Source organism: Nicotiana tomentosiformis, chromosome 6, assembly GCF_000390325.3.
Source record: "Nicotiana tomentosiformis chromosome 6, ASM39032v3, whole genome shotgun sequence".
Lineage (NCBI taxonomy): Eukaryota > Viridiplantae > Streptophyta > Magnoliopsida > Solanales > Solanaceae > Nicotiana > Nicotiana tomentosiformis.
This window is the reverse complement of record NC_090817.1, coordinates 2,973,920-2,991,514: the sequence shown is the minus strand read 5'-3', so window position 1 is coordinate 2,991,514 and position 17,595 is coordinate 2,973,920. Positions and strand designations below refer to the sequence as shown.

The 17,595-nt window shown below is 36.7% G+C and overlaps 1 protein-coding gene and 1 non-coding gene across 2 annotated transcripts; one reads left to right on the top strand and one right to left on the bottom strand.

Annotated features, from left to right (window-relative positions):
- Window positions 1-9,308: 9,308 nt before the first annotated feature.
- Window positions 9,309-13,748, bottom strand: LOC138893486 (uncharacterized). Its single transcript, XM_070178101.1, has 2 exons — window positions 13,704-13,748; window positions 9,309-10,094 (listed from the first exon to the last, which is right to left on the bottom strand). Exons 1-2 carry the CDS (start codon window positions 13,746-13,748, stop codon window positions 9,309-9,311), a joined length of 831 nt encoding a protein of 276 aa, XP_070034202.1.
- Window positions 12,560-12,640, top strand: TRNAL-AAG (transfer RNA leucine (anticodon AAG)). The gene has a single exon. It is a non-coding gene; the product is annotated as a tRNA-Leu (tRNA).
- Window positions 13,749-17,595: the final 3,847 nt, after the last annotated feature.

Below are 17,595 nucleotides of genomic sequence, written 5' to 3'. Positions count from 1 at the left end.
CGACACTAAGATAACGCCAACATACTCTAAACATCTTAATTCTTCCCTGATCATCCGATCTCGTGACATTCTTATCAACACCGAACCGCAATCTTGATCCTCAACTTTCAAATTCCCATGCCGCTCACTGCACCTATCATGCCGCTAAGTGAGAATACACGAATTCATCATAAATCCCGAACTACCAGTAGAATAAACACTTAATTGTCTAGAACCCTTTCACTTAGCTCATTTCAGAACAACCAATGCAGCATGCAATTGAATTCCCAAACCGCAGAAATACAAACCTCAAGTCGTGACCTAAATCGCCATGACTCTTTAGGAATCCATTTACATAACAAGTCTTTTTGAATGAAATACCTCCTCAATCAATCAAGTTATGGTGCATGTCAAGACCGCATGTACAACCACAAACCACATGTATAACGTCACACACCGAAGGGACTGATCATTGCCACGATTATGCTGATTCAACCATTACTAACCGACCCCACTTCTTTCAATTTACTTTTGATCTGACTTAGAAATATAATAGCTCCATTCACAACATAACGAACTCAACCCGCACTCATCTCGAGTGACACGAATTGCAAGACCACGTTGTCTCAATACCCATTAATCCTCACATACCTCCTTACGCGCACAATAGCATCTCCAACTGGTGCACTCATTCTGCAAGACCTTTCGCGCATCCGAAGCCATTTCTTCCTTTCCTCCAATACTGCACAGTATACCTGATGATAACATAGAACCTTCCAAGTCCCGTCCATCTATGAAAACTCGATCCTTAACCACACAACGAACCCAAAATCCTTAGGCACTGCACTTTAATTCTTGAACCCACTAGAACCGTTGTTGAGGACTACCCACTCTGACCTGATCCCGAATATCACCAAACTTCAATGCTCTGCTAGCACATGAACACACTCTTAAAGAAGCAACCAGCTGAATTCTTTTCCTTGTACATTACATCCATAAGAGGCATACACTCAGATTCTTCCCAAATCCTGCACCTCAATCGATAAGGCGAAGTATAGCATACAATCATTAGGTTCCTTGTTCGACTTGCTCCTGACATTTACTTTTCCTTAGTCATAAATAATCTACTAATACACCGATAACCAGAAACCGCACAAGTAGGCAACCATACGATCCAATCGTATATGGTGGGGTTCCCCCGCTTAGATTTAAGATACCATCACATAATGTAGAGCCCACAACGATTCCTCCATTCTCATTTACCATGATCCTGTACCGTTAACCCGCCAAATTCCTCGAAGTCTTTATTTAAGCTTTTCATGAACATTCTGAATAATCAGTCACAATCACATATTCAACCTCATACGGGGTAGCAAGTAGTATTCTACGCAAAAGTTTCCTCAACATCACACAACCGCTAACCTTCTCACAGGAGATAACCCACATGTGGAATTCCTTACCGACATCCCCCAACGGCGCTGCACTGGATACAACTACAATGTAATCAGTAAACCCTCCTAAGCCCATGCTTGTCCACCAGCTGCACAAGTCTGTTCCTTCCCCACTGACATCAACTGAAAGTTCAACAATACCTTCCAAACTCAAAGCTATGTTGCATCTATAACGATAATCAAAACTTCACACCCCTCTTTATTTCAAGCAGACTCCTCTCTGCCATGTTCAATCTTTCTCCACATAATAACCACTGTTCCAATTATAATCCGTGGACCTAGTCACTCCCACCATGCCTCCCAAATCGCTCTAATCTTCCTCAAGATACGTGGCTATCCTACCACAGAATACATACGCTACCTGCCGCTCCCACTTCAGTCAAACCCTTTCATTTAAGCAATTTCTCGTCCTCCGGTTCTCATACTTGACCTGCTAGTAATTCATCCTCCGTGAGACACCTCCCGCCATATCCTTCCTTATACCTCGCTATCCCAATGTTACCTCAAATCAAATCCATACTTGTAGCACTAAAACAAATGAATTGCTACCAACCTCCTAGAAGATCATCTTTCTCTATCCATCAATATTAGAAGTACCAATTCGATTCAGAACCGCTACACACCGCTATCTCTGACAATCGCTTCCTAAGCACCATTTCACAACGCTCTGTCCCTAAGGCCAAAATCAGAAAGGTCCATAACACCGGCGAGCCTTAACGCATTCCCAACAAGGACGATGATACCACATCATAAATGAGAATTCTACCATGCTCGAGAATACCAAATCTCATCGCTTCACCAACCAAACTTGGACATCTATAGTCCGATTGCCTTTCCTCTGCTGGAATTAAATGCTAAACCCCCGATATCATGCACTGATAAATCCTCTCTTCAAGTCATTCACTACCTCATCACATAAACGAGCACCCCACATTATATCGATATTGTGCGTTAATGACATGAACATCATAGAAATCTGGGCATAGCCTCAAAACTATCGGAAATACAACTAATGAACTGAAATGACAGAACATCCTTCCATAAGGCAACGATAATAGCCTACCCAAACACGCAGGGGAAAACGTCCTGCACCACGTCTGTGGTACTACTACAACTCCTCGACGCCAAATTAATAACAAGCACTTCACGTCGCATAAGATTGGATGGGAAGGAAATAAAGGCGCAAGCCTGAATGATATCAAATCGCACGATGAGGAATCAAGAAGGGAAGTGTTCTTAACAACCCTGTAGCCTCTTGAAGATAAGTACAGACATCTCTGTACCGATCCGCAAGCCTCTACTAGGCTTGCTCATGACTCGTAAAACCCAAATGAAACTAACGCTCTGATACTAAGCTGTCACGACCCAAAATCCGCTAAAGGTCACGATGGCGCCTAACACAGCCGTCAGGCAAGCCAACGGTGATCTATCAACTCACTTACTTATTTTAGTAATTAAAATCAAAATATCTCCTTAATTAAAATGTATGTAATAGATTTTTCAAAGTAAGTGAAAATATTTACACAACTACATCAACAAACAACCCGTAGGAACCCCCAAAACCCAGTGTCACAAGTACGTAAGCATTTTTCTAAGGAGTACAATAATAATACAACAGTTGTCCCGAATGTAATAAGATAGAATAAAATAATTAGTACAATGGAAACTCAGTGGACTGCGATGCGTAGCCTGGAATGCATCTTACATGGTCTCCTCAATAGGTGCACCTACGTGCCAAGGGAATCATTAAACGAACCTATCAAATCCTGCACATTTAGTAAGTGCAGCATGAGTACTTAAATCAATGCGTACCCAGTAAGTATCCATCATAACCCCGTAGAAGTAGTGACGAGGGGTCGACATCGACACTTACTAAAGGTCCAATAAAAGAATATAATAAAACATGAGAATATATGATGCATACAGAAATTATGGGGTACATCTGTAGGTTACATAATATTCCAATTACTTCTTTTAAAGCACAAATTTCTAAATCTTGTGTTCTACCTTAACATCTCCGAAAATGTAAAGTGTCATTATCAAATAAATAAGGAATACCATGTAAATCGTTGGGCATGAGTGGAAGGTTTATCTCATGAATATTCGGACTAATAGCGTTATGACACACGATTTCCGTCGAGGCGTTCGGCCCGATCCAGAATAATGTGTATATTGTCGAGGGCCGTGCGACACGAACCATAGATGCATCTATATACTGCCAAGGTGTTCGGTCCTCTCCACAATAAAAATAAGGAAGTCACCGAATTACGGGACACATGATTACATTACGACACATGAGCCTAAAATGAATATAATTTTTACCATTTCCCAAGTAACGCGCCCACAACTCAAAGTGTTAAGGCTTGGCCTGGTGTACATAAATTTATTTCTAAATCAATTTTATTTATAACTTCAATTAATTAAGTCGGCAACATGGGTTCAAATAATTCAAATATTACATAATAAGATCCTAAGTCTACCCGGACATAAACATGCTTTAGCTACGTACGGACTCTCGGCACCTAGTGCGTACGTAGCACCCATAACTAGTTGGACATAACAATAAATATCACCTAGGGGTAGTTTCCCCCTTACAAGGTTAGACAGGAGACTTACCTCGCTCCGAAGTTCCATAACCGGCTCCAAAGCCTCTCTAACACCTCGAACCAAAGCCCGTCGATCCAAACTATTCAAACAGTGTGCAACCCAATCAAAATGTATTATAATACCCATAATTAATCAATTTAAACAATTCCCAACCCCTCTCGAAAAGTGGATATAGCCAACCGTCGGGACCACGTGCCCGAATTTCAAATATTTTCGAAGATAAACTTTACCCATAACACCACGAACTCAAAATATATGATTTATTTCTAATTCAATGCCTAATTTCATGGTCAAAATCCAAATTTCTAGGTTTTCTACCAAAATCTCAAGTTTCTACTAATTTTCATGTTCAAATCCATATATAAACCATGTATTTAACTTGTAATAGGTGGGAATCACTTACCTCGTGTTTCTTGATGAAAATCTCTCCTTGAAGCTCTCCAAAATTGCCCCAACCAAGTGAAAATGAAAGAAAATGGGACAAATCCCATTTTTATAAAAACCTCACTGCCCAGCGACATTTCACATCTGCGGAACATGAGTCGCTTCTGCAGCACAAAGACCGCTTCTGTGGCTCCCTCTTGGTCCCTCAATCTCTGTATCTGCGACCCCTACAGTGCTTTTGCGCCTTCACTTCTGTGGCTCCTCATGCACAGGTGCAGTGCCGCTTCTGCAGAACTTGACCGCATCTGCGGTTTCAGCCTTCCCCAGCCACTCAACTTCTGCGCTCAAGGACGCCACATCTGCGTCATCGCATATGCGGAAATGGTCTCGCACCTGCGCCACTCCCCAGCTCACCCATAACCGCTCCTGCGACCCTCTTGGCCGCTTCTACGGCTCCGCACCTATGGCCAAAGCCCCGCAGGTGCGGTTACACCAGATTCCAGCTGCTTCAGCATTTCCCCCAAGCCCAAACTCGATCTATTAACCATCTTTAATCCACCCAAGGCTCCTGGGACCTTGACAAAATATGCCAACACATCCCAAAATACGATACGGACTTAGTCAAAGCTTTAAACCACGTCAAACAACATCAAAATCCTGAATCACGCCTCGAATCAAACTTATAAATTTTCAAATTTCCAAATTCTATATCTTGTGCCGAAACGTATCAAATTAATCTGAAATGACTTTAAATTTCACACACGAGTCATAAATAACATAACGAACCTATTCTAAGGCTCGTAACCCCAAACGGACATTGATAACATCAAAATCCACTTCAAACCAAACTCATGAAATTATTAAACCTTTAAAATGCTAACCTTCCGTAATAAGCACCGAAATGCTCCCGGGTGATCCGATACTCAACCCGAACATACGCTCAAGTCCGAAATCATCGTACGAACCTATTGGAACCTTCAAATCCCAATTTTAAGCTCATTTACTCAAAAAGTCAAGCCTTAGCCAATTCTTCCAACTTAAAACTCCCGAAATTAGAATTTTCTTTTCAAAATCAACTCCGAACTTCCCGAAGTTCAGTTTCGACCACACGTACAAGTCATAATACCCTAAGTGAAGCTACCCAAGGCATAAAACCTCCAAATGATTTGTTAGGGATCAAAACCACTGGCCGGGTCTTTACATTTTCAGAGAGGTTGGCCATTAATGGGTGTAGACGAAATGTGAGTGTTGAGAAGATATAGAGAAATGTTTTACGGCAGGAGAGTTTAGAATGAGAAAATGGGTAAGGCCAAATCAATTTGAGGAGGGAGAGTTTCATTGAGTAATGGCAGCTTTTAAAAAGCTTAGGAGTCTAATCAAACTGGAAATCAGTTTGAAAAGACATTGGAGACTTCCCTAAATTATAGGCAATTATTACGCTGGGGACTCTCTTTGGGTAAAACTAGTTCTTTTTGTAAAGGATAATCTTGAGGGAGGTTAGGATTTAATGGGACTCTCCTTTCCATCATGGTCCAAATACAATTATTCCAAAATATGCTGAGTGAAGAGTACATACCATGTAATCTTGATGAACCAGGTTCTTCACTGAGAATTCTCTTATTTAAGTATGAATTTTCCAAGAAAATAAAGATAATATCATTAGAGATTAATGAGACATTTTAACACATGACACACGAGTATACTAGTGAAACTATGAGACTGAGCAAAATCTAATCTAATTATGTACAAAATTCACTAATTATCTAACTAATTTTTGAGTTAGAACAAGTTCCTTTTAGGTGATCTTAATCATCCCTAATTCTAACATGTTCTTTTCAAAGTGATCTCTACTTAGAGCTTTTGTGAAGATGTCAGTTATTTGCTTATCAGTAGCACAAAATTCCACAGTGATCAAACCCTTTTCATAGTTATCCTTCAAAAAGTGATGCCTGACATATATGTGCTTAGTTCTTTTGTGATGATACGGGTTCTTGGTCATACTAATTGTACTGGTGTTGTCACAAATATGGGGATACAACCTACACCAATTTCAAAGTCCATTAATTATTGTTTAATCCACAATAATTTAGCACAACATGAGACAACAACCACATACTCAGCTTCAACAATAGAAAGGCCACACAATATTGCTTTTTGGTGGCCCAAGACATAAGAATGAGCCAAGAAAGTATGCCATACCTGAGGTGCTCTTTCTATCCACAAGAAAACCTGCATAATCAATATCAACATCAACATATCCCACTAAGTTAAAATTACTACCTTTTGGATACCATAGACAAAGGTCAGTGGTGCCTTTTAGGTATCTCAAGATCCTCTTGATGGCAGTCAAGTGAGACTCCTTTGGATTTGCCTAAAATCTAGCATAAAGACCTATACTGAAAACAATACCAGGTCTACTAGCAATGAGATATAACAAAGAGCCTATCATTCCCTATACAACTTTTGATCAATAGATGATCCGGGTTCATCTATATCCAATTTTGTGGTTGTTTCTATAAGAGTGCCAATTTATTTGGAGTCTTCCATTTTAAACCTTTTAAGCAACTCTTTCACATACTTTTGTTGATGGATCATAGTTCCATTTGAATTTTGTTTAATTTATAAGCCTAAAAAGAAATTAATCTCACCCATCATACTCATTTCAAATTCACTCCCCATTAGTTTAGCAAATTCTTTACTTAACTTATTAGTAGTTGCTTCAATAATTATATCATCAACATATATCTGAACTACCAAGAGATCTTTACCTTTTTCTTTCAAGAATAAAGTATTGTCAATTATACCTCTCTTGTAGCCATGCTCAAGCAATAATTTTGACAATCTTTCATAACATGCTCTTGGAGCCTACTTGAGCGCATAAAGTTCCTTGTCAAGCTTGTACACATGATCAGGACATTCCTTGCTTTCAAAGCCCGGAAGTTGCTTGACAAACACTTCTTCCTTTAGATAGCCATTGAGGAAGGCACTTTTGGCATTCATCTGATAGAGAGTGAATTCCATGTAAGCAGCAAAGTCTATAAGGAGTCGAATTGCTTCCAATCTTGCAATTGGAGCAAAAGTCTCATCATAGTCTATGCTCTCCTTTTGACTATATCCTTGAACCACCAATCTTGTCTTGTTCCTTGTAACTGTTCCATCTTCGTCAAGTTTGTTTATGAAGATCCATTTTGTGCCAATTACTGATATGTCCTTGGGTCTTGGTACTAGATGCCAAACTTGACTTCTCTCAAATTGGTTGAGTTCATCTTGTATTTCATTCACCCAGTCTTCATGCTACAAAGCCTCAACAATATTTTTAGGTTCAATAAGAGATAAAAAATATCAAAAGTACAAAGATTCTTCAAAGAAGATCTGGTTTTTATTCCAGAGGTTGGATCAGTGATTATTTTCTCAATGAGATAAGAACTTTGATACCTGAAAGAGGATCTTACCTGCTTGCCCCTTGCACTAGACTCACAAACTTTATCTCCTTTGAACTTAATATTAGGCAGCCCTATCACCAAGTCCTTGGAGACTAGTTTGTTGAGTTGGCTTAGACTGGCATGTCTAAGTCTCTTGTGCCAAATAAGGGTATCATTATCCAACACATTTAAACAAGTGGGTTTATTATCTGAAAGTGTCGACAGATCCACAACATATATGTTTTTCACTCTTTGTTCCTACAAAACTATCTTGTCAGTGATAAGATTAATCACAAAGCATTTTGTAAAGGTGAAGGCTACCATATTACCTCTATCACACAATTGCGATGCACTTATTAGATTGTACTTCAGTCCATCTATCAAGTATACATTCTCAATAGAGTGAGAATCAGACTTACCTACCTTTCCAACCCCAGTGATCTCACCTTTCTTTCCATTTTCAAAAAGAGACATTACCTCCCTTAAGATCCTCAAGTGAAAGGAACTTGTTCTTGCTTCATGTCATGTGCTTTGAACATCCACTATCCATGTACCATATTTGGCTACTCCCCTTCACTTGGACCTATAAAAGAAAATCAGGTTAGTCTTAGGAATCCAAAATCAGGGGTTAGTCTTGCTATAAGTAAAAGGATATTCTTTTTAGCCCAACTTGACAGCCTATTTTTCCCTAGAACAAACTTTTTGTTCTTTTGATATGCCTTCTATTTTGCAGTGCATTCACTCTTATAGTAACCAGCGTTACCATAGTGTGTGCAAATCTTGTTCTCAGGGAGTGTGAGGTACTTACTTTTGAGATCCCACTTAGGTGTAGAGTTCCCAAAGCCAAGTCCTCTTCTATTGCTACTATGATGTTCCTGTAGCAATGAAAGTGCATCGAAGGACCTGTTCCATTTACAAGTTCTGTCTAGCTCATGCTTGACCTTGTTCAGATCCTCCTTTAGGACTCTTACCTGTCCATCCCTCTTATACAACTCATCTTTCATTTTTCCTATAGTTTCTTCTAAAGTGAGTTGTGTGCGATCAACTGTCTTTTTACCTGCTCCTAATTTCAATTTTAGATTTTCATATCTAATTTCTAGGACAGTTGTGTCAAGTGCATGAACCCGGTTCTTCAACACAATATTTTCAATTTCAATTTCACAAGCCCTAAGTTTCAGGTTTTTGCACTTAGCTTTCAAAATTACACATTCTTTTAGCAGTTGTTCCTTTTCATTATTCACATCCTCAGATTCATCAACTAGCTCTAGTAGTAACTCAGATAACGTTTGTTTAGACAAAAATTTAATCTTGTCTTTGTATTAGTTTCTTCATCATATTCTCCAATGGCCATAAGTGCTCATTCATCATCATCATCATTATCATCTGAGCTTTCATTTGAGCTTTCTCCCCAAGCAACGATCATAGACTTGGTTGATCCTTTGTTGTTGCTTTTATTGGGTTGAACCTATTCCTTCTTCCTGTTCTTTCGTTCAACTCTTTCCTTCTTCCATTCAATTTCCCACAAAGGATAGTTTTTGATATGGTGATCCATATTTCCATACTTGTAGCAGCCATCATTAGTTTGTTTCTCAGGAGCTTTTGCGTTGATGTAACTTCTACTTCTTGAAGAACCCTTTATTCTCCTCAGGTACTTCTTGAAGTCTTTGGTGATCATAGTCATTTCATTATCTTCCAGATCAGAACCTTCAGTGATTCTGAGTGCCAAGCTCCTTTCCTTTTTAGGTACATCCATTTTCATGGTTTGTCTCCTAAGTTCATAGACAGTGAGATTCCCAATCAATTCATCTAGTGGGAGAGTGGCAATATTCTTTGACTCCTGGATGGTAGTGATCTTGCTTTCCCAAGTGATTGGCAAGACTCTAGTAAGTATCTTCTCAACCCTCTCTTCTTCAGGGATAATCCTTCCAAGATATTTTAGTTCATTTGTCACTGTAGTGAACCTTGTGTACATCTCCAGAATGGTTTCCCCATCCTTCATAACGAAGTTCTCATACTGAGAATACAGTAGAGTTCCTCTGGGTCTCTTTACCTGAGTCGTTCCTTCATGGGCCACTTGCAGTGTGTCCCAAATTTTTTTAGCAGTGGAACAACCTTGAATTTTGTTGTACTCATTTGGACCAAGCCCACAAACAAGCCATTTCTTGGCTTTAGCATTATTCTCCCACTTCTTCAAGTCCTCAGCATTGCAATTCGCTCTTGTTTTTGGCACATCTACTCCTTCAGCATTTTTCTTCAAGGTTGCCAGTGGACCATCAGTGACAATCTTTCATAGCTCATAGTTTTCTCCTTGAATGTGATCTCTCATTCTGTTCTTCCACTAAGAGTAGTACTGCCCATTAAAGAGTGGTGGCCTAGCAGTGGATTGCCCTTCTCAATTTTCAGGTGGTGCACTTATCTTGATCTTATCCTAAGGTGTTAGCCTCTTCAAGGATAACTTGCTCTGATACTAATTAATATTTTATACTTCAATACCACACAAAATGGGGGTAATTTGTGTGGTGTCTAATTTTTTGCGTGCACAGATTATAGAAGGATCTGGTTCTTCTATGTGTTCTTTATCCTACTGTTGCCCAAATAATAAATGCATAAAGTAAAGAACACAAGTATTTTTACGTTGGAAAATACCTGACTCAAAAGGTGAAAAAATCACGACTTACTACCCAGTAGGATTTTTCCCAACACTTCACTAAATCACTGAGCCAAAAATAGTATTTACAAAACGCTTTGTAAACTTAAGGATTACCTCTAACCCTTTGTGGCAACAAGTCTCAGACTGTTGCGACAATTTCAAGTTAACTCTAATTTGAACACTACACTTAGAGTACCTAGTACAAATGCTTCTAAAGGAAGCTGAAAGGTACAACTCAAAAGTCCTACTACAATTGAACTAGAATAAAAGACAAACACTTGGAACTGGTTCTTCTATCTGGTTCATATAACTTCATGTTTGCACACTTGAATCACACAGGAATTGCTTACAAAATGCCTTGCTATTTTGCTCTCAACTCTCGTTTAACTTCAGCGTTTGTGCGTACCTGTAAAATGAGAATATCCTGCAATATATAGAGTTAGTAGAATAGGAAATAACTAGAAGTCTAATGCTTTACTCTTCCTTGGTGGAAGAGTTCTAGTTATTTTCAACTTCTAACTCTTCCTTTATCTAGGATACAGTTCTATTCGAGTAAAGAATCTTTCTCCTTATCACTTATGCAATATTTTCGTTCAGGAGATATCAGATATAACCACTTAAACTTATATGTTTCACGTGCATGCCTTGTGCTCGAATCTGCATGTGTCTGTGTACGCTGTGTATGGACCTGGTTCATACTTGAGTTCCTTTGTCAATCATCAAAACAAACTTCACTTGGGCCAACATTCGACCTCTGCGAGAATAGTGGTGCTCATAATAGTGACGGGGATACCTTGAACACATTGCAAGCTCAATATTTTGAAGGTTGAATGATATCTCCACCTCCTTGAGGTAGGGGTAGGGATGGCAATGGGACGGGGCGGGGCGGGAGCAGGATGGGTTGAAATTGTTTTTTCAAAGACTAATGCGGGGCGAGGCGGGGCGGTTGCGGTTTTATTCCATGAAAACACTATAGATCGTACAAAATAAGGCAAGCAAAAAATATAGTGTGGCTGGAAAATATGACTATGCGTTTAACATACAAAACATTTACCTGTTCGTTCCAAGGACTTCATCCACTTCGTCCACCTGTTTGTTCCAAGGACTTCGTCCACTACTGTTATAGTAAACTAGTTATAAAAAAATATGAGCTTATATATTATAGTTATAAACTAGTTATAAAAAAATTATGATGCATATTTGTTATATGGAAATTTATCAAGTTAATACGTAAATTTAGGTACACGATACACCGATGTTATGCTTTTCAATTCATTTATTTTCTAGTTTTTATGCTTTTCAATTCATTTTAGTTTTTAGTTTTTATGCGTTTCAATCTATTTATTTTATATTATAATCTCTGAAAATAGAAATATAATATTTGGATCCATACGAGGGATTTAAGAAACTTAAAAAGTGAAATATTAAACTTATTTTTTTTGGCAAAAATAAAACTAATAAAAATAAATGCGGGGCGGAGCGGGTCTTTGCGGGACGGAACAGGCTGAATTTTTTGCGAGTTAAGCTCCAACCCGACCCGCCTCGCCCCATTGCCATTACTAGGTAGGGGTAAGGTCTACATACACACTATCTTTCCCACGCTTCTCGTTGTAGTAGGAATATACTGGGTATGTTGTATGTTATTGTTCTTCTTCTCTTTACAATTTTTTTTAAATAAACAAAAAATCTTCAAGGACCAATGCTTAAAAATCGTGATATTTAAGTGGAGACGAGACTTATTGAGATCAGCTATTTTCTCTCCTCCCCACATGTTCATTACAAGTTTACAACACACACACATGTTCATTACAATTATAAGTAAAAATCTGAGACGTAGATGAGTTGTACGGCAAATAAATTCACAGAAAAGAGATGGGAAGAAAAAGAGGAGAGACGTGTCAGTTGCTCAGTAGTTGCAATTTCTGATAGCGGAAATGAAGAGCACTTGATTTGAAAAACTATTAGTGAAGTCGCAGTTGATAAATGCGCTTTGTAAGTCGCATTAAACAATACATTTTATAAGTCGCATTCTATTACTATTTTTATTAAAAACTAGTACCTAAGCTGTCGAGATGGCCGAGTTGGTCTAAGGCGCCAGATTAAGGTTCTGGTCCGAAAGGGCGTGGGTTCAAATCCCACTTCCGACATTACAACTTAAAGCGTAATACAGTATCTTAACGAATACTTCTTTGTGGATAATATTTTTTTGTGTATGTCTCCTCCTAATGATTTGGTTGCTATGTCATAACCAGAACTCTTATTGTCGATCTTGATATCCCTTCTTGAAAGTGCAACATCCAGTTGTTCGTGTAAGAAACATATTGCGGCAAATATAGCCTAATTTTTAGGATGTTTGTCCTTGTGCTTTATTTATTATATTTGCAAAACATAAACATACTAAAAATTATTTTCACACAAATTTAAAAGGATATTCCTTAGTTTCGGAAGACGAAAGTTGAATTCAGGGATAAGAATATACCTAGAAGCACATTGACCAGTATCATAATTTTTGCATGTATGATGTTATTGTCAAAACTTCTATATACCATATGGGTGCAATTACATAAGCTATTCGACGTATCTAAGTTTTTCAGTAGCATGACAAGCATATTTTTCTTCAAAATCAACTTATATACAATGGAAGATCAATTTTAACTTAGTCTATTATATATGCGTTGACAGTAACATACATAAGAAATAATAAACTTGATAACAAACATGTGTGGTAGAAGGTCATTTGGTATTAAAGTATTTAAGTATTCTTCTTGGTAGTAGTTATTGGTATCATTTTCTGTTGAGTCAAAAACAGAAAAATATTTTATTTTTACTATAAAATTTTGCAATCAACCTTTTATTTAATTAATCAGCATATTTATTTCTGTCAGCTAAGATATCTTTTTAATTGTATCATATGAATTGCATAAATTGTATTTTAATCTAATGATAAAAATATGTCTCTTATTAAATGCACTACTATTACCATTGAGATTGATAACCAAGGGTTCATGAAGAACCAAATTATCTTTTATTGGATGCTCGTCTTTGTTTCCGACACGAAGCAAGACACTGAATACTGGATCTGTTCTTACTTTATATTTCTTGTCAGTTGAATCTTTTTCATTTGAGACGAGATGTATAATTTTGGCAAGCTAGCTTTTACAGGCTCTGCTTTTGTCAATTTTGGAATTGCTGGTACTTGACATAAATTACCTCCCAAACCATTAATTTTTCACCAAATGATTCATTAATATCCATTATATCTCTAAAACTCCATGCAATTATTTCGATCGTTTGATACTTAGCCATAAGTGCTTTATCCCATATTATCAATTTTGCTTTCCTTATAAATTTAGCACAACTGCTCTGCTTTGTTATATTTGTGATGGTTATTTAAATTGTTCGAAGAAGTATATCAAATCTGAAGTGGGTGGCCTCACAATAGAATCGTTGCTAGTACACCGCTTGCTATTATTGCTAACAGTGTCATGCTTTTTGATATGATATTTGCAAGTAATGCATGACATAGAAATATTATTTCGATTCCGCCAGAGGCATCTACAAAGAATAATTCTGTTATAACAGAATCGACTCTTTATAATATAGTCTTGAAAGCTTGTTCTTGTTTAGGATTTAGCTTTGATTGTGCTTCCTCAAACATTTGTATAGCATTTTGATTCTTAATAATATACTAGCATTTTTACTTTGTGTTTTAACGATCTTTTTATGGAATAAATTTATGTACTCTAAGACTTTTTTAAAGAACTTGAATAAGAATTTTACTCATATGATGAATTTAAAAAATAATTAAATTGGTTTCTCTTGCTAAAATAATTTAATTATTTGATTTTAACATAAAAATAATTTATTCTATGTTGATTCAGATCTTAATATTAGTTCATCTCTTGTTTCGAATATTTAATCTTAATTATAATTTTATCCATCATAAATTTTATTTTCAAAGAGTAAAAGATTGATATGACATTTTATTTTTAGATCTTTACGTCTGTAGAATCATTAGTGGTATTGACTCTTATCAACCAATTTTTTTTTTCTCACACATTTATACTCTTAAATATTTTCTTAGTTGTTGTTAATAATTGGGTATTTTTTAATATTACCCATATTATTTGCGCAGAAAAATAGTTTAAATATAATATAAAAATATATTATTGTTGGGATATTTGTTTTTCTCAATTTCAACTCTTTATGCAGTCCATTTAATATTACTTTTTTTTTGGTATTGGACATTATGGAGTGACAATGTATTGCCAATACGGAGGATTCTTATGAAATTAATTTTATTAAATCTTCCTACATATTTTTAATAAGAATTTAATAAACAAAATTTTATTAATTTTAAAATCTTAAATATTAAAAATTAGCATAGAAGGTATTGTAATTCAAAAAATAAGTTATTGCAATTATGTCCTTTCCCTATGAGTTCTTCCGTTTAATATTTTAGGGTTATTTTGGTATATTAATATTGTATTTATGCTTATATAATAATATAAGCTCTCCTTTTTTCTAAATGGATTTGGACAATATAATACATTCTCAAATTAAACTAGTAATAGGATATTATTATATGTTTTCAAATTAAATTAGTAATAGGAATTATTAAGAAGTATATGCTAAAAAGATTACATGACTAAAGATATACTTGTTCAATTTTATATGAATTAGACGGAAAGTAATTATACTAATAGGATTCCTAACGTGTAGTATTATGTCCTAAAACTAATAGGATTATAAGGCTAATATCTATAAATTTTAGTTATATCCTTTTATTATGAGTTATTATGTTTAATATTATAAAGTTATTTTTGTAAACCGATAATAATATAGATAGATAGATGTAGATACATCGATAGATATAGATAATCTAATTCTACCCATATATGTGGATGAAACTCCGTGGAGTAGGGAAGCAATTCGGGAAAAATAAATTAGTCAACCTCCCCCTCTCTCTTCTTTTTAAGGTGAATCAGTTGTGTTTTAATTTTCTAATTATTAGTATCTTTTCCTGTTACCTGTTGTTTTTCCCTGCAGTTTTCCCTTGTTTCGATTTTTTTATTGCGTGTTGTTATTGTTTTTGTCTTCATTATTTTAAATATGGCTTCTTCATTATATTTTTTCTTGAACCAAGATTCTATCGAAAACAACATCTCTACCTACAGAAAGTAGGGATCAGAGCGGATCCAAGATTTAAATTTAATGGGTTCAACTTTAAGATTTTTAGGATTGCGCTTATTGTATTGTTAAAATTATGGGTTCAAATCTAATATTTGTTAAAATTTTAATAATTTTTGTACATATGAATTCATACTTCATATCGAAAGTTTTGGGTTTAGTTGAACCCTTAGCCAAAATGCCACATTCACCCCCGGTAGGGATAAAGTATGCGTACACATTACCCTCTCCATACCCTACACAGTGAAAATATACTGAGTATGTTGTTGTTGTATTTTCTCCGGTGAAATGGGAGTTGGGTTTACTTTCAGTTTCATTTCCTACCATGAGAATGGTTCAAATGATGCTAAAATGTGTTCAAGATTCCTTGAACCTGCCTTCAGTTTTATAGCAAATACCATAAAGAGAAAGAAAAAAAAGGCCCTTTTGCAATTTTTTGCACTTTTCAAGCTCAAGTTCTTAATTTTTCTTTTCAGCTATATTAATCATGTTTATTTTCTGAATATTGAAAATTGGACTTAGGGGTCTACTTCTGTCACGATCCAAAATTCTAACATGTCGTGATAGCACCTATCTCGATACTAGGCAAGCCGACAATCTCAATAACCCACAATTTCTTTTAAGTTTGAAAATATGATATCTAAACACAACTCACAAATCTCGCAAATACCAATACAAGCACTCCCAAAACCTGGTGTCACTAAGTACATGATCATCTAATATGAATACAAGTCTGAAAAATATGGTCCATAACAGTCTGAGACCAAATACTATAAATAAGGAGATAGGGAAAGAGAGGCAAGGTCTGCGAAACACGACAGCTACCTCTGAATCTCCGGAAAATAAACTGTGCGAAAGAATCAACACTCGCTATGTCCGGAAATACTTGGATCTGCACACAAAGTAGAGGGTGTAGTATGAGTACAACCAACTCAGCAAGTAACAATAATAAATAAGGAACTGAAGATAGTGACAAGCTACACAGTTATAGTTCACTTTCAGTACTTCCAGCAAAGAATAGACATGCTTTCAAATCCAACAGTTTAAGTCAAATCAGTTTTATACAATTCAAGTTCATGTAATCCGAATATAAAACCTTTCAGAGTATTTCACAACAATGACAGATAGCAACTAAGTGCAACAACAAATGAAAAGCAAGTACAGCCTCTCAGGGCAACAGTCAACTCGTCACTACAGCTCAACTACTCGGCTCTCATCCCTCAGCACTCACACCCAATGGGTACCCGCACTCACTAGGGGTGTACAGACTCCGAAGGGGCTCCTACAGTCCAAACACTATAATCCATACGGATAACTCACGTGCTATAGTATCAATATCTGGATCTGCACGGATAACTCACGTGCTATAGTATAATATCGGGATCCGCACAGATAACTCACGTGCTGCACGGACAACACACGTGCTGCACGGACAACTCACGTGCTATAGTATAATATCTAGATCCGCACGGACAACTCAAGTGCTATAGTATAATATCTCACAATCAGGCCCTCGGCCTCGCTCAGTCATAAATCTCTCCAGTCTCTCGGGCTCTCAACAATCATAAAATCAGCCCAAACAATAATGATATGTTGCATCAATAATGAACAATAGAGACTGGAATAAAATAATCAAGTAAACTGTGACTGAGTACAAAACAGCAATTAAGCAGATAGTTCAACATGTACACGACCTCTATGGGTCCCAACAGTACCAACATATAGCCTAAACATGGTTTCTAACATGACTTACAGTCAAATTTCCACAACACATTGAGAGCACATAGCTAACAACAAGTTATTCAACTTTACAGTTTCCACGGGACGGACCAAGTCACAATCCCCTCGGTACACGCCCACATGCCTGTCACTAAGCATGTGTGTCACCTCCAAAATAATCACATGATATAAA

What these genes read in the sequence shown, in the direction of transcription:
- LOC138893486 (XM_070178101.1), bottom strand. Translation starts at nt 13,748, where the DNA reads ATGGATATTAATGAATCATTTGGTGAAAAATTAATGGTTTGGGAG. An exon ending in AAAAATTAATGGTTTGGGAG is followed by an intron (nt 10,095 to 13,703) that starts GTAATTTATGTC and finishes GCAACCTTGAAG; the next exon opens with AAAAATGCTGAAGGAGTAGA.